The following is a 17,409-nucleotide window of genomic DNA, read 5'->3' as shown; positions in this document are numbered from 1 at the left end:
GGGGGACACAGTGGGAAGGCACAGGAGACACTGAGGGGACAGGGACACACAGAGGGGACATGGGGACAGAGAGGGGACATGGGGGACAGAGGGGACGTGAGGGGACAGGGACACACAGAGGGGACAGAGGGGACATGGGGGGACAGAGTGGACTCAGGGGGACAGAGGGACACACAGGGACACACAGGGGACATGGGGGGACAGAGGGACACACAGAGGGGACAGAGGGGACGCAAGGGGACAGAGGGACACACAGGGACACACAGAGGGGACATGGGGGGACAGAGGGGATGTGGGGGGACAGAGGGACACACGGGGGACAGAGGGACATACAGAGGGGACAGAGGGGACATGGGGGGACAGAGGGGATGTGGGGGGACAGAGGGACACATGGGGGACAGAGGGACATACAGAGGGGACAGAGGGGACATGGGGGGACAGAGGGGACGTGGGGGGACAAAGGGACACACAGGGACACGCAGAGAGGACATAGGGGGACAGAGGGACACAGGGACACACAGAAGGACACATAGAGGGGACATGGGGGGACAGAGGGGACGCAGGGGGACAGAGGGACACACAGGGACACACAGAGGGGACAGAGTGGACTCGGGGACAGAGGGACACACGGACACACAGAGGGAACAGAGGGACACACAGAGGGGACAGAGGGACACAGGGACACATGGAGGGGACATGGTGGGACAGAGGGGAGGTGGGGGGACAGGGGGACAGACAGAGGGGACAGAGGGGGCATGGGGGGACAGGGGGACAGACAGGGACAGACAGGACAGACAGAGGGGACAGAGGGGAGGTGGGGGGACAGAGGGACAGACGGAGGGGACAGAGGGGACAGAGGGGCCCTCGGGGGCGGGGCCACTCACCCTCCGGCCGCTCGTCGAAGTCCTCGTCCTCCTCCTCGGAGCCCACCGAGTACTCGGACTGGTTGTCTGGGGGGCACCGTCAGCACCCCCGCACCCCGCACCCCCGCACCCCCAAACACCCCCGCACCCCCAAACGCCCCCGCACCCCCAAACACCCCCACACACCCCTGCACCCCAAACACCCCCGCACCCCGCACCCAAACACCCCCGCACCCCAAACACCCCCAAACACCCCCGCACCCCACACCCCCGCACCCCCACACCCCTGCACCCCAAACACCCCCGCACCCCCCTGACACCCCCGCACCCCCAAACACCCCCACACCCCAAACGCCCCCGCACCCCAAACGCCCCCTGCACCCCCACACCCCCAAACACTCCTGCACCCCCAAACGCCCCCACACCCCCCCACCCCCCTGACACCCCCGCACCCCCACACCACCTAATACCCGGTACCCCCAAATCCCCCCTGCCCCCCAAATCCCCCATCCCCCTAAACACTCCCTGCCCCCCCAAAACCCCCTGAACCCCAAATACCCCGTACCCCCAAATACCCTGAACCCCCAAATACCCCCTGCCCCCCAAACACCCCGAACCCCCAAATACCCCGTACCCCTAAATACCCCCTGCCCCCCAAATACCCCCCTGTCCCCCAAAATACCCCCGAACCCCCAAATACCCCATACCCCCAAATACCCTGAACCCCCAAATACCCCCTGCCCCCCCAAATACCCCCCTGAACCCCCAAATACCCCGAACCCCCAAATACCCCCTGAACCCCCAAATACCCTGTACCCCAAAACACCCCGTCCCCCCAAATCCCCCCTGCCCCCCAAACACCCCCTGAACCCCCAAATACCCCCCTGCCCCCCAAAATACCCCCGAACCCCCAAATACCCCCTGAACCCCCAAATACCCCCGAACCCCCAAATACCCCGAACCCCCAAATACCCCCTGAACCCCCAAATACCCTGTACCCCAAAACACCCCGTCCCCCCAAATCCCCCCTGCCCCCCAAACACCCCCTGAACCCCCAAATACCCCCCTGCCCCCCAAAATACCCCCGAACCCCCAAATACCCCCTGAACCCCCAAATACCCTGAACCCCAAAACACCCCGTCCCCCCAAATCCCCCCTGCCCCCCAAACACCCCCTGAACCCCCAAATACCCCGTACCCCTAAATCCCCCCTGCCCCCCAAATACCCCCCTGTCCCCCAAAATACCCTGAACCCCCAAATACCCTGAACCCCCAAATACCCCGTACCCCCAAATCCCCCCCTCCCCCCCCCAACACCCCCTGCCCCCCCAAATCCCCCTGTACCCCCAGGTACCCCCAAATCCGGCCCCCTCCCCCCGCCCTGGGACAGGCTAGCCCCGAGCCCTCCCAGTCTGTCCCAGTGCCCTCCCAGTAACTCCCAGTGCCTCCCAGTCTGTCCCAGTGCCCTCCCAGTAACTCCCAGTGCCTCCTGAGGAACGTCCCAGTAACCTCCCAGTGCTCCCAGTTGCACTGTACCCCACCTTGGTCCTCCTGAGTGCGAGTGCCCACGGCATGGGGACTGCCCCCAGTGTCTCCCAGTCCATCCCAGTATCCTCCCAGTGCCTCCCAGTACTGACAGAGCACGCTCCCAGTGCCCCCCATTCCCCCAACACCAGCACCCAGTGCCTCCCAGTGCTCCCAGTTGCCCTGTACCCACCTTGGTCCTCCTGGGTGTGGGTACCCAGTGCCTCCCAGTCTGTCCCAGTGCCCTCCCAGTGCATCCCAGTACCTGACCAGTGCCTCCCAGTCTGTCCCAGTGCCCTCCCAATGCCTCCCAGTACCTACCAGTCTGCTCCAGTGTCCTCCCAATGTGTCCCACTACCTTACCAGGGCCTCCCAGTCTGTCCCAGTGCCTCCCAGTACCTTACCAGGGCCTCCCAGTCTGTCCCAGTGCTCTCCCAATGCCTCCCAGTACCTACCAGTCTGCTCCAGTGTCCTCCCAGTGTGTCCCAGTACCTTACCAGCACCTCCCAGTCTGTCCCATTGCCCTCCCAATGCCTCCCAGTACCTACTAGTCTGCTCCAGTGTCCTCCCAGTGTGTCCCAGTACCTTACCAGTGCCTCCCAGTCTGCTCCAGTGTCCTCCCAATGTGTCCCAGTACCTTACCAGTGCCTCCCAGTGCCCCCAGCTGCCCTGTACCCACCTCAGTTCTCCTAGGCAAGAGTGCCCAGTGCATCACAACCCTTCCCAGTAACTCCCAGTGTGTTCCAGCATCCTCCCAGGTCCTCCCAGTGCCCTTCCACTGCCTTCCCAGTACCTCCCAGTGCCTTCCCAGTGCCTCCCAGTGCCCACCTTGGTCCTCCTGGGCGGCATCGTTGTAGCTGACCTGCTTGCGCACCCTCTTCCCCTTGCCCAGGTTGTGCGCCAGGTCCTCCCAGTGCCTCCCAGTACCTCCCAGTGCCTCCCCAGTGCCTCTCAGTACCTCCCAGTGCCTTCCCAGTGCCTCCCAGTGCCTTCCCAGTGCCTCCCAGTGCCCACCTTGCTCCTCCTGGGCGGCATCGTTGTAGCTGACCTGCTTGCGCACCCGCTTCCCCTTGCCCAGGTTACGTGCCAGGTCCTCCCAGTGCCTCCCAGTACCTCCCAGTGCCTCCCAGTGCCTTCCCAGTGCCTCCCAGTGCCTCCCCAGTGCCTCCCAGTGCCTCCCAGTGCCCACCTTGCTCCTCCTGGGCGGCATCGTTGTAGCTGACCTGCTTGCGCACCCGCTTCCCCTTGCCCAGGTTGCGCGCCAGGTCCTCCCAGTGCCTCCCAGTACCTTCCCAGTGCCTCCCAGTGCCTCCCAGTACCTTCCCAGTGCTTCCCAGTGCCCACCTTGCTCCTCCTGGGCAGCACTGCTGTAGCTGCGCACCCTCTTCCCCTTGCCCAGGTTGCGCGCCAGGTCCTCCCAGTGCCTCCCAGTGCCTCCCAGTGCCTTCCCAGTGCCTCCCAGTGCCCACCTTGGTCCTCCTGGGCGGCATCGTTGTAGCTGACCTGCTTGCGCACCCTCTTCCCCTTGCCCAGGTTGCGCGCCAGGTCCTCCCAGTGCCTCCCAGTACCTTCCCAGTGCCTCCCCAGTGCCTCTCAGTACCTCCCAGTGCCTCTCAGTGCCTCCCAGTGCCTTCCCAGTGCCTTCCCAGTGCCTCCCAGTGCCCACCTTGCTCCTCCTGGGCGGCATCGTTGTAGCTGACCTGCTTGCGCACCCTCTTCCCCTTGCCCAGGTTGCGCGCCAGGTCCTCCCAGTGCCTCCCAGTGCCTCCCAGTGCCTTCCCAGTGCCTCCCAGTGCCCACCTTGGTCCTCCTGGGCGGCATCGTTGTAGCTGACCTGCTTGCGCACCCTCTTCCCCTTGCCCAGGTTGTGCGCCAGGTCCTCCCAGTGCCTCCCAGTACCTTCCCAGTGCCTCCCCAGTGCCTCTCAGTACCTCCCAGTGCCTCTCAGTGCCTCCCAGTGCCTTCCCAGTACCTTCCCAGTGCCTCCCAGTGCCCACCTTGCTCCTCCTGGGCGGCATCGTTGTAGCTGACCTGCTTGCGCACCCTCTTCCCCTTGCCCAGGTTGCGCGCCAGGTCCTCCCAGTGCCTCCCAGTGCCTTCCCAGTGCCTCCCCAGTGCCTCCCAGTGCCTCCCAGTGCCCACCTTGCTCCTCCTGGGCGGCATCGTTGTAGCTGACCTGCTTGCGCACCCTCTTCCCCTTGCCCAGGTTACGCGCCAGGTCCTCCCAGTGCCTCCCAGTACCTTCCCAGTGCCTCCCAGTGCCTCTCAGTACCTCCCAGTGCCTCTCAGTACCTCCCAGTGCCTTCCCAGTACCTCCCAGTGCCCACCTTGCTCCTCCTGGGCGGCATCATTGTAGCTGACCTGCTTGCGCACCCTCTTCCCCTTGCCCAGGTTGCGCGCCAGGTCCTCCCAGTGCCTCCCAGTACCTTCCCAGTGCCTCCCAGTGCCTCTCAGTACCTCCCAGTGCCTCTCAGTACCTCCCAGTGCCTTCCCAGTACCTCCCAGTGCCCACCTTGCTCCTCCTGGGCGGCATCGTTGTAGCTGACCTGATTGTGCACCCTCTTCCCCTTGCCCAGGTTGCGTGCCAGGTCCTCCCAGTGCCTCCCAGTACCTCCCAGTACCTTCCCAGTGCCTCCCAGTGCCTCCCCAGTACCTTCCCAGTGCCTCCCAGTGCCCACCTTGGTCCTCCTGGGCGGCATCGTTGTAGCTGACCTGCTTGCGCACCCTCTTCCCCTTGCCCAGGTTGCGCGCCAGGTCCTCCCAGTGCCTCCCAGTACCTTCCCAGTGCCTCCCAGTGCCTTCCCAGTGCCTCTCAGTACCTCCCAGTGCCTCTCAGTACCTCCCAGTGCCTTCCCAGTACCTCCCAGTGCCCACCTTGCTCCTCCTGGGCGGCATTGTTGTAGCTGACCTGATTGTGCACCCTCTTCCCCTTGCCCAGGTTGCGTGCCAGGTCCTCCCAGTGCCTCCCAGTACCTCCCAGTACCTTCCCAATGCCTCCCAGTACCTTCCCAGTGCCTCCCAGTGCCCACCTTGCTCCTCCTGGGCGGCATCGTTGTAGCTGACCTGCTTGCGCACCCTCTTCCCCTTGCCCAGGTTGCGCGCCAGGTCCTCCCAGTGCCTCCCAGTACCTTCCCAGTGCCTCCCAGTGCCTTCCCAGTGCCTCCCAGTACCTTCCCAGTGCCTCCCAGTACCTTCCCAGTGCCCACCTTGGTCCTCCTGGGCGGCATCGTTGTAGCTGACCTGCTTGCGCACCTTCTTCCCCTTGCCCAGGTTGCGTGCCAGGTCCTCCCAGTGCCTCCCAGTACCTCCCAGTGCCTCCCAGTGCCTCCCAGTGCCTTCCCAGTACCTTCCCAGTGCCTCCCAGTGCCCACCTTGGTCCTCCTGGGCGGCATCGTTGTAGCTGACCTGCTTGCGCACCCTCTTCCCCTTGCCCAGGTTGCGCGCCAGGTCCTCCCAGTGCCTCCCAGTGCCTCCCAGTGCCTTCCCAGTGCCTCCCAGTGCCCACCTTGCTCCTCCTGGGCGGCATCGTTGTAGCTGACCTGCTTGCGCACCCTCTTCCCCTTGCCCAGGTTGCGCGCCAGGTCCTTCCAGTACCTTCCCAGTGCCTCCCAGTGCCTTCCCAGTGCCTCTCAGTACCTCCCAGTGCCTCTCAGTACCTCCCAGTGCCTTCCCAGTGCCTCCCAGTGCCCACCTTGGTCCTCCTGGGCGGCATCGTTGTAGCTGACCTGCTTGCGCACCCTCTTCCCCTTGCCCAGGTTGCATGCCAGGTCCTCCCAGTGCCTCCCAGTACCTCCCAGTGCCTCCCAGTGCCTCCCAGTGCCTTCCCAGTACCTTCCCAGTGCCTCCCAGTGCCCACCTTGGTCCTCCTGGGCGGCATCATTGTAGCTGACCTGCTTGCGCACCCTCTTCCCCTTGCCCAGGTTGCGCGCCAGGTCCTCCCAGTGCCTCCCAGTACCTCCCAGTGCCTCCCAGTGCCTCCCAGTGCCTTCCCAGTGCCTCCCAGTGCCCACCTTGCTCCTCCTGGGCGGCATCGTTGTAGCTGACCTGCTTGCGCACCCTCTTCCCCTTGCCCAGGTTGCGCGCCAGGTCCTCCCAGTACCTTCCCAGTGCCTCCCAGTGCCTTCCCAGTGCCTCTCAGTACCTCCCAGTGCCTCTCAGTACCTCCCAGTGCCTTCCCAGTGCCTCCCAGTGCCCACCTTGGTCCTCCTGGGCGGCATCGTTGTAGCTGACCTGCTTGCGCACCCTCTTCCCCTTGCCCAGGTTGCGTGCCAGGTCCTCCCAGTGCCTCCCAGTACCTCCCAGTGCCTCCCAGTGCCTTCCAGTGCCTTCCCAGTACCTTCCCAGTGCCTCCCAGTGCCCACCTTGGTCCTCCTGGGCGGCATCATTGTAGCTGACCTGCTTGCGCACCCTCTTCCCCTTGCCCAGGTTGCACGCCAGGTCCTCCCAGTGCCTCCTAGTACCTTCCCAGTGCCTCCCAGTGCCTCCCAGTGCCTCCCCAGTACCTTCCCAGTGCCTCCCAGTGCCCACCTTGGTCCTCCTGGGCGGCATCGTTGTAGTTGACCTGCTTGCGCACCCTCTTCCCCTTGCCCAGGTTGCGCGCCAGGTCCTCCTGCTGCTGCTCGTAGTGGTGTCGCAGCAGCTTCTCCCAGTAGTCGGGGTCGACGTTCTCCTCCTGCTTGATGATCTCCCGCTCGATCTCCTCGATCTGCCGGCACAGGCACCGTCAGCGGCCACCCAGGGCACCCACCGAGACCCCGGTGGCCTAAGGGTGCCACCAGCAGGTCTGTCATCGCTGGCTCCAGCATCCCCAGCTCCATCGGTTCCACCTGCACCATCCCCCATCCCCATCGCCTCCCATCTCCATCGTCCCCACCACCATCATCTCCATCATCCCCACCACCATCTCCATCGTCCCCACCACCATCGTCTCCATCATCCCCACCACCATCTCCATCGTCCCCACCACCATCATCTCCATCATCCCCATCGCCTCCCAACCCCATCGTCCCCACCGTCGCCACCATATCCATCGTCCCCACCACCGCCACCATCTCCATCGTCCCCACCATCATCTCCATCATCCCCATTGCTTCCCATCCCCATCGTCCCCACCATCACCACCATCTCCATCGTCCCCACCACCATCATCTCCATCATCCCCATCGCCTCCCAGCCCCATTGTCCCCATCATCATCATCATCATCTCCATCATCCCCACCACCACCATCTCCATCATCCCCATCGCCTCCCAGCCCCATCGTCCCCACCATCTGCATCGTCCCCACCACCATCATCTCCATCATCCCCATTGCTTCCCATCCCCATCGTCCCCACCATCGCCACCATCTCCATCGTCCCCACCACCATCTCCATCATCCCCATCGCCTCCCAGCCCCATCGTCTCCACCATCATCATCTCCATCGTCCCCACCACCATCATCGCCATCATCCCCATTGCCCTCATCTCCATCGTCCCCACCATCACCACCATCTCCATCGTCCCCACCATCTCCATCATCCCCATCGCCCTCATCTCCATCATCCCTCATCTCTGTCTCCATCACCTCCACCTCCATCATCCCCATCACCTCCATCATTTCCACTGTTCCCAGCTCCACAGTTCCACCTGCACCATCCCCCATCCCCATCGCCTCCCATGCCCATCGTCCCCACCATCACCATCATCTCCATCGTGCCCATTCCCATTGTCCCCACCTCCACCATCTCCATCGTCCCCATCTCCATCATCCCCATTGTCCCCGTCGTCCCCATCATCTCCATCTCCATCATCTCCATTGTCCCCACCTCCATCTCCATTGTCCCCATCTCCATCATCCCCATTGTCCCTGTCATCCCCATCATCTCCACCTCCATCACCTCCATCACCCCCATCACCCCCATCCTCATCATCTCCATCACCTCCATCTCCACCTCCATCACTCATCTCCATCATCCCCATCACCTCCATCTCCATTGTCCCCATCATCTCCATCATTCCCACCATCATCCCCATCTCCGTTGTTTCCATCATCCCCATCCTCATGGCCATCCTCCTCCTCCCCACCTCCACCATCTTGATCTCCCTATCATCTCCACCTCCACTGCCCTCATCATCCCCATCTCCATCGTTTCCATTGTTCCCATCCCTATTGTCACTGACCACATTGGTCCCATCGTTTCCATCTCCATCACCCCCATGCTCATGATCTCAATCTCCATCACCTCCGTCATCCCCACCGCCCCCATCATCTCCAATGTCCCCATCTCCATCGTTCACATGCCCACTGTCTTCATCATCTGTCTCCATCTCAATCATCCCCATTCCCATTGTCTTCATCGTTCCATCCACATTGTCTCCACAATCCCTGTCTCCACTGTCCCCACCATCTCCATCCTCCCCATCTCCACTGTCTTCATCATACCCATCCTCCCCATCAATCCCATCCCCGCTGTCCCCATCTCCATCATCCCCATTGTCCCCATCTTCCCCATCATCTCCATCTCCATCATCTCCATTGTCCCCACCTCCACCATATCCATTGTCCCCATCTCCATCATCCCCATTGTCCCTGTCGTCCCCATCATCTCCATCTCCATCATCTCCATCGTCCCCACCTCCATCATCACCATCGTCCCCACCAGCTCCATCATCCCCATTGTCCCCGTCGTCCCCATCATCTCCATCCCCATCATCTCCAGCGCCCCCACCTCCATAGTCTCCATCATCTCCACCTCCACCATCTCCATTGTCCCTGTCGTCCCCATCATCTCCATCTCCATCATCTCCATCGTCCCCACCTCCATCATCACCATCGTCCCCACCAGCTCCATCATCCCCATTGTCCCCGTCGTCCCCATCATCTCCATCCCCATCATCTCCAGCGCCCCCACCTCCATAGTCTCCATCATCTCCACCTCCACCATCTCCATTGTCCCTGTCGTCCCCATCATCTCCATCTCCATCATTTCCATTGTTCCCATCTCCATTGTCCCCACCTCCACCACATCCATTGTCCCCACCTCCATCCCCATTGTCCCTGTTGTCCCCATCATCTCCATCATCCCCACCTCCATCATCCCCATTGTCCCCGTTGTCCCCATCATCTCCATCTCCATCATCTCCATCGTCCCCACCTCCATTGTTCCCATCTCCATTGTCCCCACCTCCACCATATCCATTGTCCCCATCTCCATCATCCCCATTGTCCCTGTCGTCCCCATCATCTCCATCTCCATCATCTCCATCATCCCCACCTCCACCATCTCCATCGTCCCCACCACCTCCATCATCCCCATTGTCCCCGTCGTCCCCATCATCTCCATCGTCCCCATCTCCACCATCTCCATTGTCCCCACCACCTCCACCATCCCCATTGTCCCCGTCGTCCCCATCATCTCCATCGTCCCCATCTCCACCATCTCCATTGTCCCCACCACCTCCATCATCCCCATCATCCCCACCTCCACCATCTCCATTGTCCCCACCATCTCCATCATCCCCACCGTCCCCCCTTCACAACCTATCTCGTGGCCCCGTGGCCCCGTCACCCGGGCGCACCTTGTCCTCCTCGCGCACGACGTACTGGGCCACCTTGAAGGAGCTGAGGTACTCGTTCATGTTCTGTACGTCGGCATCGTCGGTGGCATCCTGGTTGCGGTCCAGCAGCCGGGCGATGGCTTCGTTGTCGTAGTGGATGACGCTACTGTCCTCCTCCTTGTTCTCCCCTGCGCCGGCGACACGCTGCTGACACGGCCTGACTTGGTCCAGCAGGGCCTGGCACGGCTCAACGTGGCCCTGGCATGCTCCAACATGGCCCCACACGGCCTGACATGACCCAGTACGGCCCAGCATGGCCCAGCACGGCCCAAGACAGCCCAACACGGCCTGACATGGCCCGACACGGCCCGACATGGTTGTCCAACATGGACCAACATGGCCCAACATCACCTCACACGGCCCAACATGGTCCAACATGGCCTGACATGACCCAGTACAGCCCAGCATGGCCCAACATGGTCCAGCACAGCTCAAGACAGCCCAACACGGCCTGACATGGCCCACCATGGTCACCCAACATGGTCATCCAACATGGCCCAATACGGTCCAGCACAGTCAAACATGGCCTCACACAGCCCAACATGGTCCAACATGGCCTGACATGACCCAGTACAGCCCAGCATGGCCCAGCACGGCCCAAGACAGCCCAACACAGCCTGACATGGCCCAACATGGCCCAACGTGGTTGTCCAACATGGCCCAACATGGTCCAACATCACCTCACATGGCCCAACATGGCCTGACATGGCCCAACACAGCCTGACATGGCCCAGTACAGCCCAGCATGGCCCAACATGGTCCAGCACAGCTCAAGACAGCCCAACATGGCCTGACATGGCCCACCATGGTCACCCAACATGGTCATCCAACATGGCCCAATACGGTCCAGCACAGTCAAACATGGCCTCACACAGCCCAACATGGTCCAACATGGCCTGACATGACCCAGTATGGCCCAGCATGGCCCAACATGGTCCAGCATGGCCCAAGACAGCCCAACACAGCCTGACATGGCCCAAAATGGTCATCCAGCATGGACCAGTATGGTCCAACACGGCCCAACATGGCCCCACACAGCCCAACATGGTCCAACATGGCCTGACATGACCCAGTACAGCCCAGCATGGCCCAAGACAGCCCAACATGGCCTGACATGGCCCAACATGGCCCAACGTGGTTGTCCAACATGGACCAACATGGCCCAACATCACCTCACATGGCCCAACATGGCCTGACATGGCCCAACACAGCCTGACATGACCCAGTACAGCCCAGCATGGCCCAACATGGTCCAGCACAGCTCAAGACAGCCCAACACAGCCTGACATGGCCCACCATGGTCACCCAACATGGTCATCCAACATGGCCCAATATGGTCCAGCACAGTCAAACATGGCCTCACACAGCCCAACATGGTCCAACATGGCCTGACATGACCCAGTATGGCCCAGCATGGCCCAACATGGTCCAGCATGGCCCAAGACAGCCCAACACAGCCTGACATGGCCCAAAATGGTCATCCAGCATGGACCAGTATGGTCCAACACGGCCCAACATGGCCCCACACAGCCCAACATGGTCCAACATGGCCTGACATGACCCAGTACAGCCCAGCATGGCCCAAGACAGCCCAACATGGCCTGACATGGCCCAACACAGCCTGACATGACCCAGTACAGCCCAGCATGGCCCAACATGGTCCAGCACAGCTCAAGACAGCCCAACATGGCCTGACATGGCCCAACACAGTCCAACATGGCCCAATGTGGTCGTCCAGCGTGGCCCAATATGGTCCAGCACAGTCCAGCATGGCCTCACATGGCCAAACATGGCCTCACACAGCCCAACATGGTCCAACATGGCCTGATATGACCCAGTATGGCCCAGCATGGCCCAACATGGTCCAGCACGGCCCAAGACAGCCCAACACAGCCTGACATGGCCCAACATGGTCATCCAGCATGGACCAGTATGGTCCAACACGGCCCAACATGGCCTCACATGGCCCAACATGGTCCAACATGGCCCCACACGGCCTGACATGGCCCAACACAGCCTGACATGACCCAGTACGGCCCAGCATGGCCCAGTACAGCCCGACATGGCCTGACATGGCCCAACACAATCCAACATGGCCCAACATGGTCCAGCATGGCCCAATACAGCCCGACATGGTCCAACATGGCCCCACACAGCCCAACACGGCCTGACATGGCCCAACAGAGTTCAATATGGCCCAATATGGTCCAACACGTTCTAACATGGGCCCACACAGCCCAACATGGTCCAACATGGCCCCACATGGCCTGATATGACCCAGTATGGCCCAGCATGGCCCAACATGGTCCAGCACAGCCCAGTACAGCCCAACACGGCCTGACATGGCCCAGCACAGTCCAACGTGGCCCAACATGGACCAACATGGTCCAACATGGCCTTACACAGCCCAACATGGCCCAACACGGCCTGATGTGACCTAGTATGCCCCAGCATGACCCAACATGGTCCAGCACAGCCCAACACGGCTCAACATGGCCTGACAGGGCCCAAGACAGCCCAGCGTGACCCAAAGTGGCCCAATACAACCTGACATAGACCAACATGGCCCAACGTGGCCTAACACAGTCCAATATGGTGGTCCAACACGGTCCAGTGCGGCCCAATATGGTCCAACACGACCCAGTATGTCCTGACGTGGCTCAACATGGTCCAACATGGCCCAACACAGCCTGGCATGCCCCAACATGGCCCAACATGGCCTGGCACAACCCAACACAGCCTGACACGGCCCAGCATAGCCTGATGTGGCCCAACAGGGCCCAGAGTGGCCTGGCATGGCCTGTCACACTGACAGGGAGTGCCACAGTCTGGTACAGCATGGCACGGCCTCACACACCTGGTCACCACCTCACGTGTCCCATCACAGCCCTGTCACAGCCTCTCACACCCCATCACGGCCTCACACCTTCTGTCATAGCCTCACGTGTCCCATCGTGGCCCCACGCGTCCCACCACAGCCTCACGGACCCCATCATGGCCCCATCATGTTCTTGCTTGTCCCGCCAGGGTTCTTCATGACCTGTCACAGTCCCGTCACGACCTCATGTGTTCCACCGTGGCCTCACACATCCCACCATGGCCCCATCATGGCCCCACACGTCCCACTACGAGCTCATTACGACCTTGCACGTTCCACTGTGGGTTTGCATAACGTTTCACGGCCTCGCGTGTCCTGTCATGGCCTCGCGTGTCCTGCCACGTCCTCACATATCCCATCACGACCTCAATCGTCCCACTACAGCTTTGCACGGCCCATCATGACCTTGCACATCCCACCATGGGCTCTGCGTGACCCGTCACAGCCCCATCGTGACCTTGCACATCCCATCATGGCTTTGCAAGCCCAGTCACAGTCCACCATGGCCTCCCACGTCCCACCACGACCTCTCACATCCCCCCCCAAAGCCCGGCACACCATGTCCCACCCATCCCCAACCCCATCGGGCACTGACCCTCATTCTCATCCTTGAAGAGCTCCTCAGTGCCAAATTTGAGGATGTCATCAAGCTCCTGCTTGGACATGGAGCCGGCCTTGGAGCCCAGCCCCGGGCGCACCACCAAGTGCGTCAGCATCATCTTGCGCTTGGCCACCTGCGTGATGCGTTCCTCCACCGATGCGCGCGTGACAAACCGGTAGATCATCACCTTGTTGGCCTGGCCGATGCGGTGCGCCCGGCTGAAGGCCTGTGGGGACAGGGACGCGTCAGCAGGGACGTGTCGGAGAAGGGATGTGGAGATGGGGGACACGTCAGGGCAGGGAAGGTGGGGGGGGATGACAGGATGGGGGGACATCAGTAGGGACATTGTGGTGGGGGACATGGTGAGGGGAACATCAGAGCAGGGACATGGTGGTGGGAGGTGTCAGCAGGGACATGGTGGTGGGGGACATGGTGAGGGGAACATCAGAGCAGGGACATGGCGGTAGGAGGTGTCAGCAGGGACATGGTGGTGGTGGACACGGTGAGGGGAACATCAGAGCAGGGACATGGCGGTAGGAGGTGTCAGCAGGGACATGGTGGTGGTGGACACGGTGAGGGGAACATCAGAGCAGGGACATGGCGGTAGGAGGTGTCAGCAGGGACATGGTGGTGGTGGACATGGTGAGGGGAACATCAGAGCAGGGCCAAGGCCACAGGGGACACGTCAGAGCAGGGACATGGTGGTGGCAGATGTGGTGAGGGGAACATCAGAGCAGGGACATGGTGGTGGTGGACATGGTGAGGGGAACATCAGAGCAGGGACATGGTGGCGGGAGACGTCAGCAGGGACATGGTGGTGGGGGACACGGTGAGGGGAACATCAGAGCAGGGACATGGCGGTAGGAGGTGTCAGCAGGGACATGGTGGTGGTGGACATGGTGAAGGGAACATCAGAGCAGGGACATGGTGGTGGGAGGTGTCAGCAGGGACATGGTGGTGGGGGACATGGTGAGGGGAACATCAGAGCAGGGACATGGCGGTAGGAGGTGTCAGCAGGGACATGGTGGTGGTGGACACGGTGAGGGGAACATCAGAGCAGGGACATGGCGGTAGGAGGTGTCAGCAGGGACATGGTGGTGGTGGACATGGTGAGGGGAACATCAGAGCAGGGCCAAGGCCACAGGGGACACGTCAGAGCAGGGACATGGTGGTGGCAGATGTGGTGAGGGGAACATCAGAGCAGGGACATGGTGGCGGGAGATGTCAGGAGGGACATGGCGGTGGTGGACATGGTGAGGGGAACATCAGAGCAGGAACATGGTGGTGGGAGGTGTCAGCAGGGACATGGTGGTGGGGGACACGGTGAGGGGAACATCAGAGCAGGGACATGGCGGTAGGAGGTGTCAGCAGGGACATGGTGGTGGTGGACATGGTGAAGGGAACATCAGAGCAGGGACATGGTGGTGGCACATGTGGTGAGGGGAACATCAGAGCAGGGACATGGTGGTGGGAGATGTCAGCAGGGACATGGTGGTGGTGGACATGGTGAGGGGAACATCAGAGCCGGGCCAAGGCCATGGGGGACACGTCAGAGCAGGGACATGGCGGTGGGAGACACGGCGGGGGACCCGTCAAGAGTGGGGACAGGGTGGTAGGGGACAGGGTGGGGGACCCGTCAGAGCAGGGACACAGTGGTGGGGGCCGTGGTGGCAGTGGGGGACAGGGACACAGTGAGGGGACAGGGACAGGGCGGGAGAAACAGGGGGAGGGGTGGGGACAGGGTATCAGGATGGGTGGTAGGGCGGGTGACAGGGTGCTGGGTGGGAGATGCTGGGCAAGTGACAGGGTGTGGGGTGGGTGACAGCGGGTGGGTGACAGGGTGACACTGGGTGCATGACAGGGTGCCAGGCAGACGATGCCAAGCGGCTGACAGGGCGCTGGGGTGGGTGACAGGGTGCTAGGCGGGTGACAGGGTGCCGGGCAGCTGACATCAGGTGGGTGACAGGGTGCTGGGGTGGATGATGCTGGGTGGGTGACAGGGTGCCAAGTGGGTGATGCTGGATAGGTGACAGGGTGCTGGGTGAGTGACGCTGGGTGGGTGACAGGGCATGGGGTGGGTGACAGGGCATGGGGTGGGTGACAGGGTGCTGGGTGGGTGACACTGGGTGGGTGACAGGGTGTTGGGTAGGTGATGCCGGGAGGGTGACAGGGCATGGGGTGGGTGACAGAGTGCCGGGTGGGTGACGCCGGGTGGGTGACAGGGCATGGGGTGGGTGACAGGGTGCTGGGTGGGTGACACCAGGTGGGTGACAGGGCACGGGGTGGGTGACGCTGGGTGGGTGACAGGGTGCTGGGTGGGTGACAGGGTGCCGGGTGGGTGATGCCGGGTGGGTGACACCGGGAGGGTGACAGGGCATGGGGTGGGTGACAGGGTGCCAGGTGGGTGACAGGGCATGGGGTAGGTGACAGGGTGCTGGGTGGGTGACACCGGGTGGGTGACAGGGCATGGGGTGGGTAACAGGGTGCCAGGTGGGTGACGCCGGGTGGGTGACAGGGTGCTGGGTGGGTGACACCGGGAGGGTGACAGGGGGCCGGGTGGGTGACGCCAGGTGGGTGACAGGGTGCTGGCTGGGTGACAGGGTGCCGGGCGGGTGACGGACCTGGATGTCGTTGTGGGGGTTCCAGTCGGAGTCGAAGATGACGACGGTGTCGGCGGTGGCCAGGTTGATGCCGAGGCCCCCAGCCCGCGTCGACAGCAGGAAGCAGAACTGCTGCGCCCCCGGCGCTGCCCCCCCGGCGTCAGCGGGGGGGGCCGGCCCCCCCAAACCCGGGACCCTCCAACCCCCCCAGCGCTGCCCCCGCCCCGTGTCAGCATGGGGGGCTGGCCCCCCCAAACCCAGGACCCCCCCAGTTCCCCGGTGCTGCCCCCCCAAACCCAGGACCCCCCAAACTCCCTGGCGCTGTCCCACCCCAGTGTCAGCATGGGGGGCTGGCCCCCCCCAAACCTGGGACCCCCCAGTTTCCCAGTGCTGCCCCCCAAAACCCAGGACCCCCCAAACCCCCGTCTTATCCCCCCCACCCCCAGCACTGCTGCACCCAGGAAAATTGCCCCCACCCCAAAACACCCTGGGGGGGGGTGGGGGGTCCCCCCCATCCTGCCTGGGGAGGGGTGCAGGGCCCAGACGTTTGGGTCCCCAGGACACTTGGGCCCCCCCAGACACGTGGGTGTCCCCCCCAAACACCTGGGTGTCCCCCCAAACACCTGGGTCCCCCCCAAAACACCTGGGTGCCCTTGCAAACACCTGGGTGCCCCCCCCAAACACCTGGGTGCCCCCCCAAACATCTGGGTCCCCCTGACCACCGAAGTCCCCCTGACCACCCGGGTGTCCCCAACACCTCGGTCCCCCTGACCACCCGGGTCCCCTCCGGACACCTGGGTGCCCCCGGACCCCTGGGTGCCCCCCCACCCCGACCACCTGGGTGCCCCCGGACGCCGGGGTCCTACCGTTGAAGCGGTCGATGGCCTCCTGGCGCAGGGCCCCCGTGATGCCCCCGTCGATGCGCTCGTACTTGTAGCCCTCGTAGTCCAGGAAATCCTCCAGCAGGTCCAGCATCTTCGTCATCTGCGGGCACTGGTTAGACTGGGAGCACCCAGAGGTGCGGGGGGCAGCTGGTACTGGTCAGACTGGGAGGACCCAGGGGGTTCGGATGGGCACTGGTTAGACTGGGAGCACCCAGGGGGTTTGGATGGGCACTGGTCAGACTGGGAGCATCCAAGGGTGCGGGGGGCAGCTGGTACTGGTCGGACTGGGAGGACCCAGGGGGTTCAGATGGGCACTGGTCAGACTGGGAGCAACCAGGGGTACTGGGATGGGCACTGGTCAGACTGGGAGCACCCAAGGGTGCGGGGGGCAGCTGGTACTGGTCAGACTGGGAGGACCCAGGGGGTTCGGATGGGCACTGGTCAGACTGGGAGCACCCAAGGG

At 62.7% G+C, this 17,409-nt stretch overlaps 1 protein-coding gene across 2 annotated transcripts in view; it reads right to left on the bottom strand.

The window, feature by feature from the left end:
• CHD3 (chromodomain helicase DNA binding protein 3) overlaps positions 1–17,409 on the bottom strand; it is a 91,417-nt gene that overhangs the window by 26,651 nt on the left and 47,357 nt on the right. For both annotated transcript variants that reach the window (XM_075489314.1, XM_075489315.1), the window contains 6 exons: positions 16,929–17,046; positions 16,084–16,208; positions 13,457–13,688; positions 9,945–10,111; positions 6,914–7,091; positions 885–950 (listed from right to left, as the gene is read on the bottom strand). In XM_075489314.1, coding sequence (XP_075345429.1) covers positions 885–950; positions 6,914–7,091; positions 9,945–10,111; positions 13,457–13,688; positions 16,084–16,208; positions 16,929–17,046 — 886 coding nt within the window. The remainder of the gene's footprint in view (positions 1–884; positions 951–6,913; positions 7,092–9,944; positions 10,112–13,456; positions 13,689–16,083; positions 16,209–16,928; positions 17,047–17,409) is intronic.

The sequence above is a fragment of the Mycteria americana genome, unplaced genomic scaffold, assembly GCF_035582795.1.
Source record: "Mycteria americana isolate JAX WOST 10 ecotype Jacksonville Zoo and Gardens unplaced genomic scaffold, USCA_MyAme_1.0 Scaffold_124, whole genome shotgun sequence".
Classification (NCBI taxonomy): Eukaryota; Metazoa; Chordata; class Aves; order Ciconiiformes; family Ciconiidae; genus Mycteria; species Mycteria americana.
The sequence above is the reverse complement of the archived record's forward strand: the minus strand, read 5'-3'. Positions and strand labels throughout refer to the sequence as shown.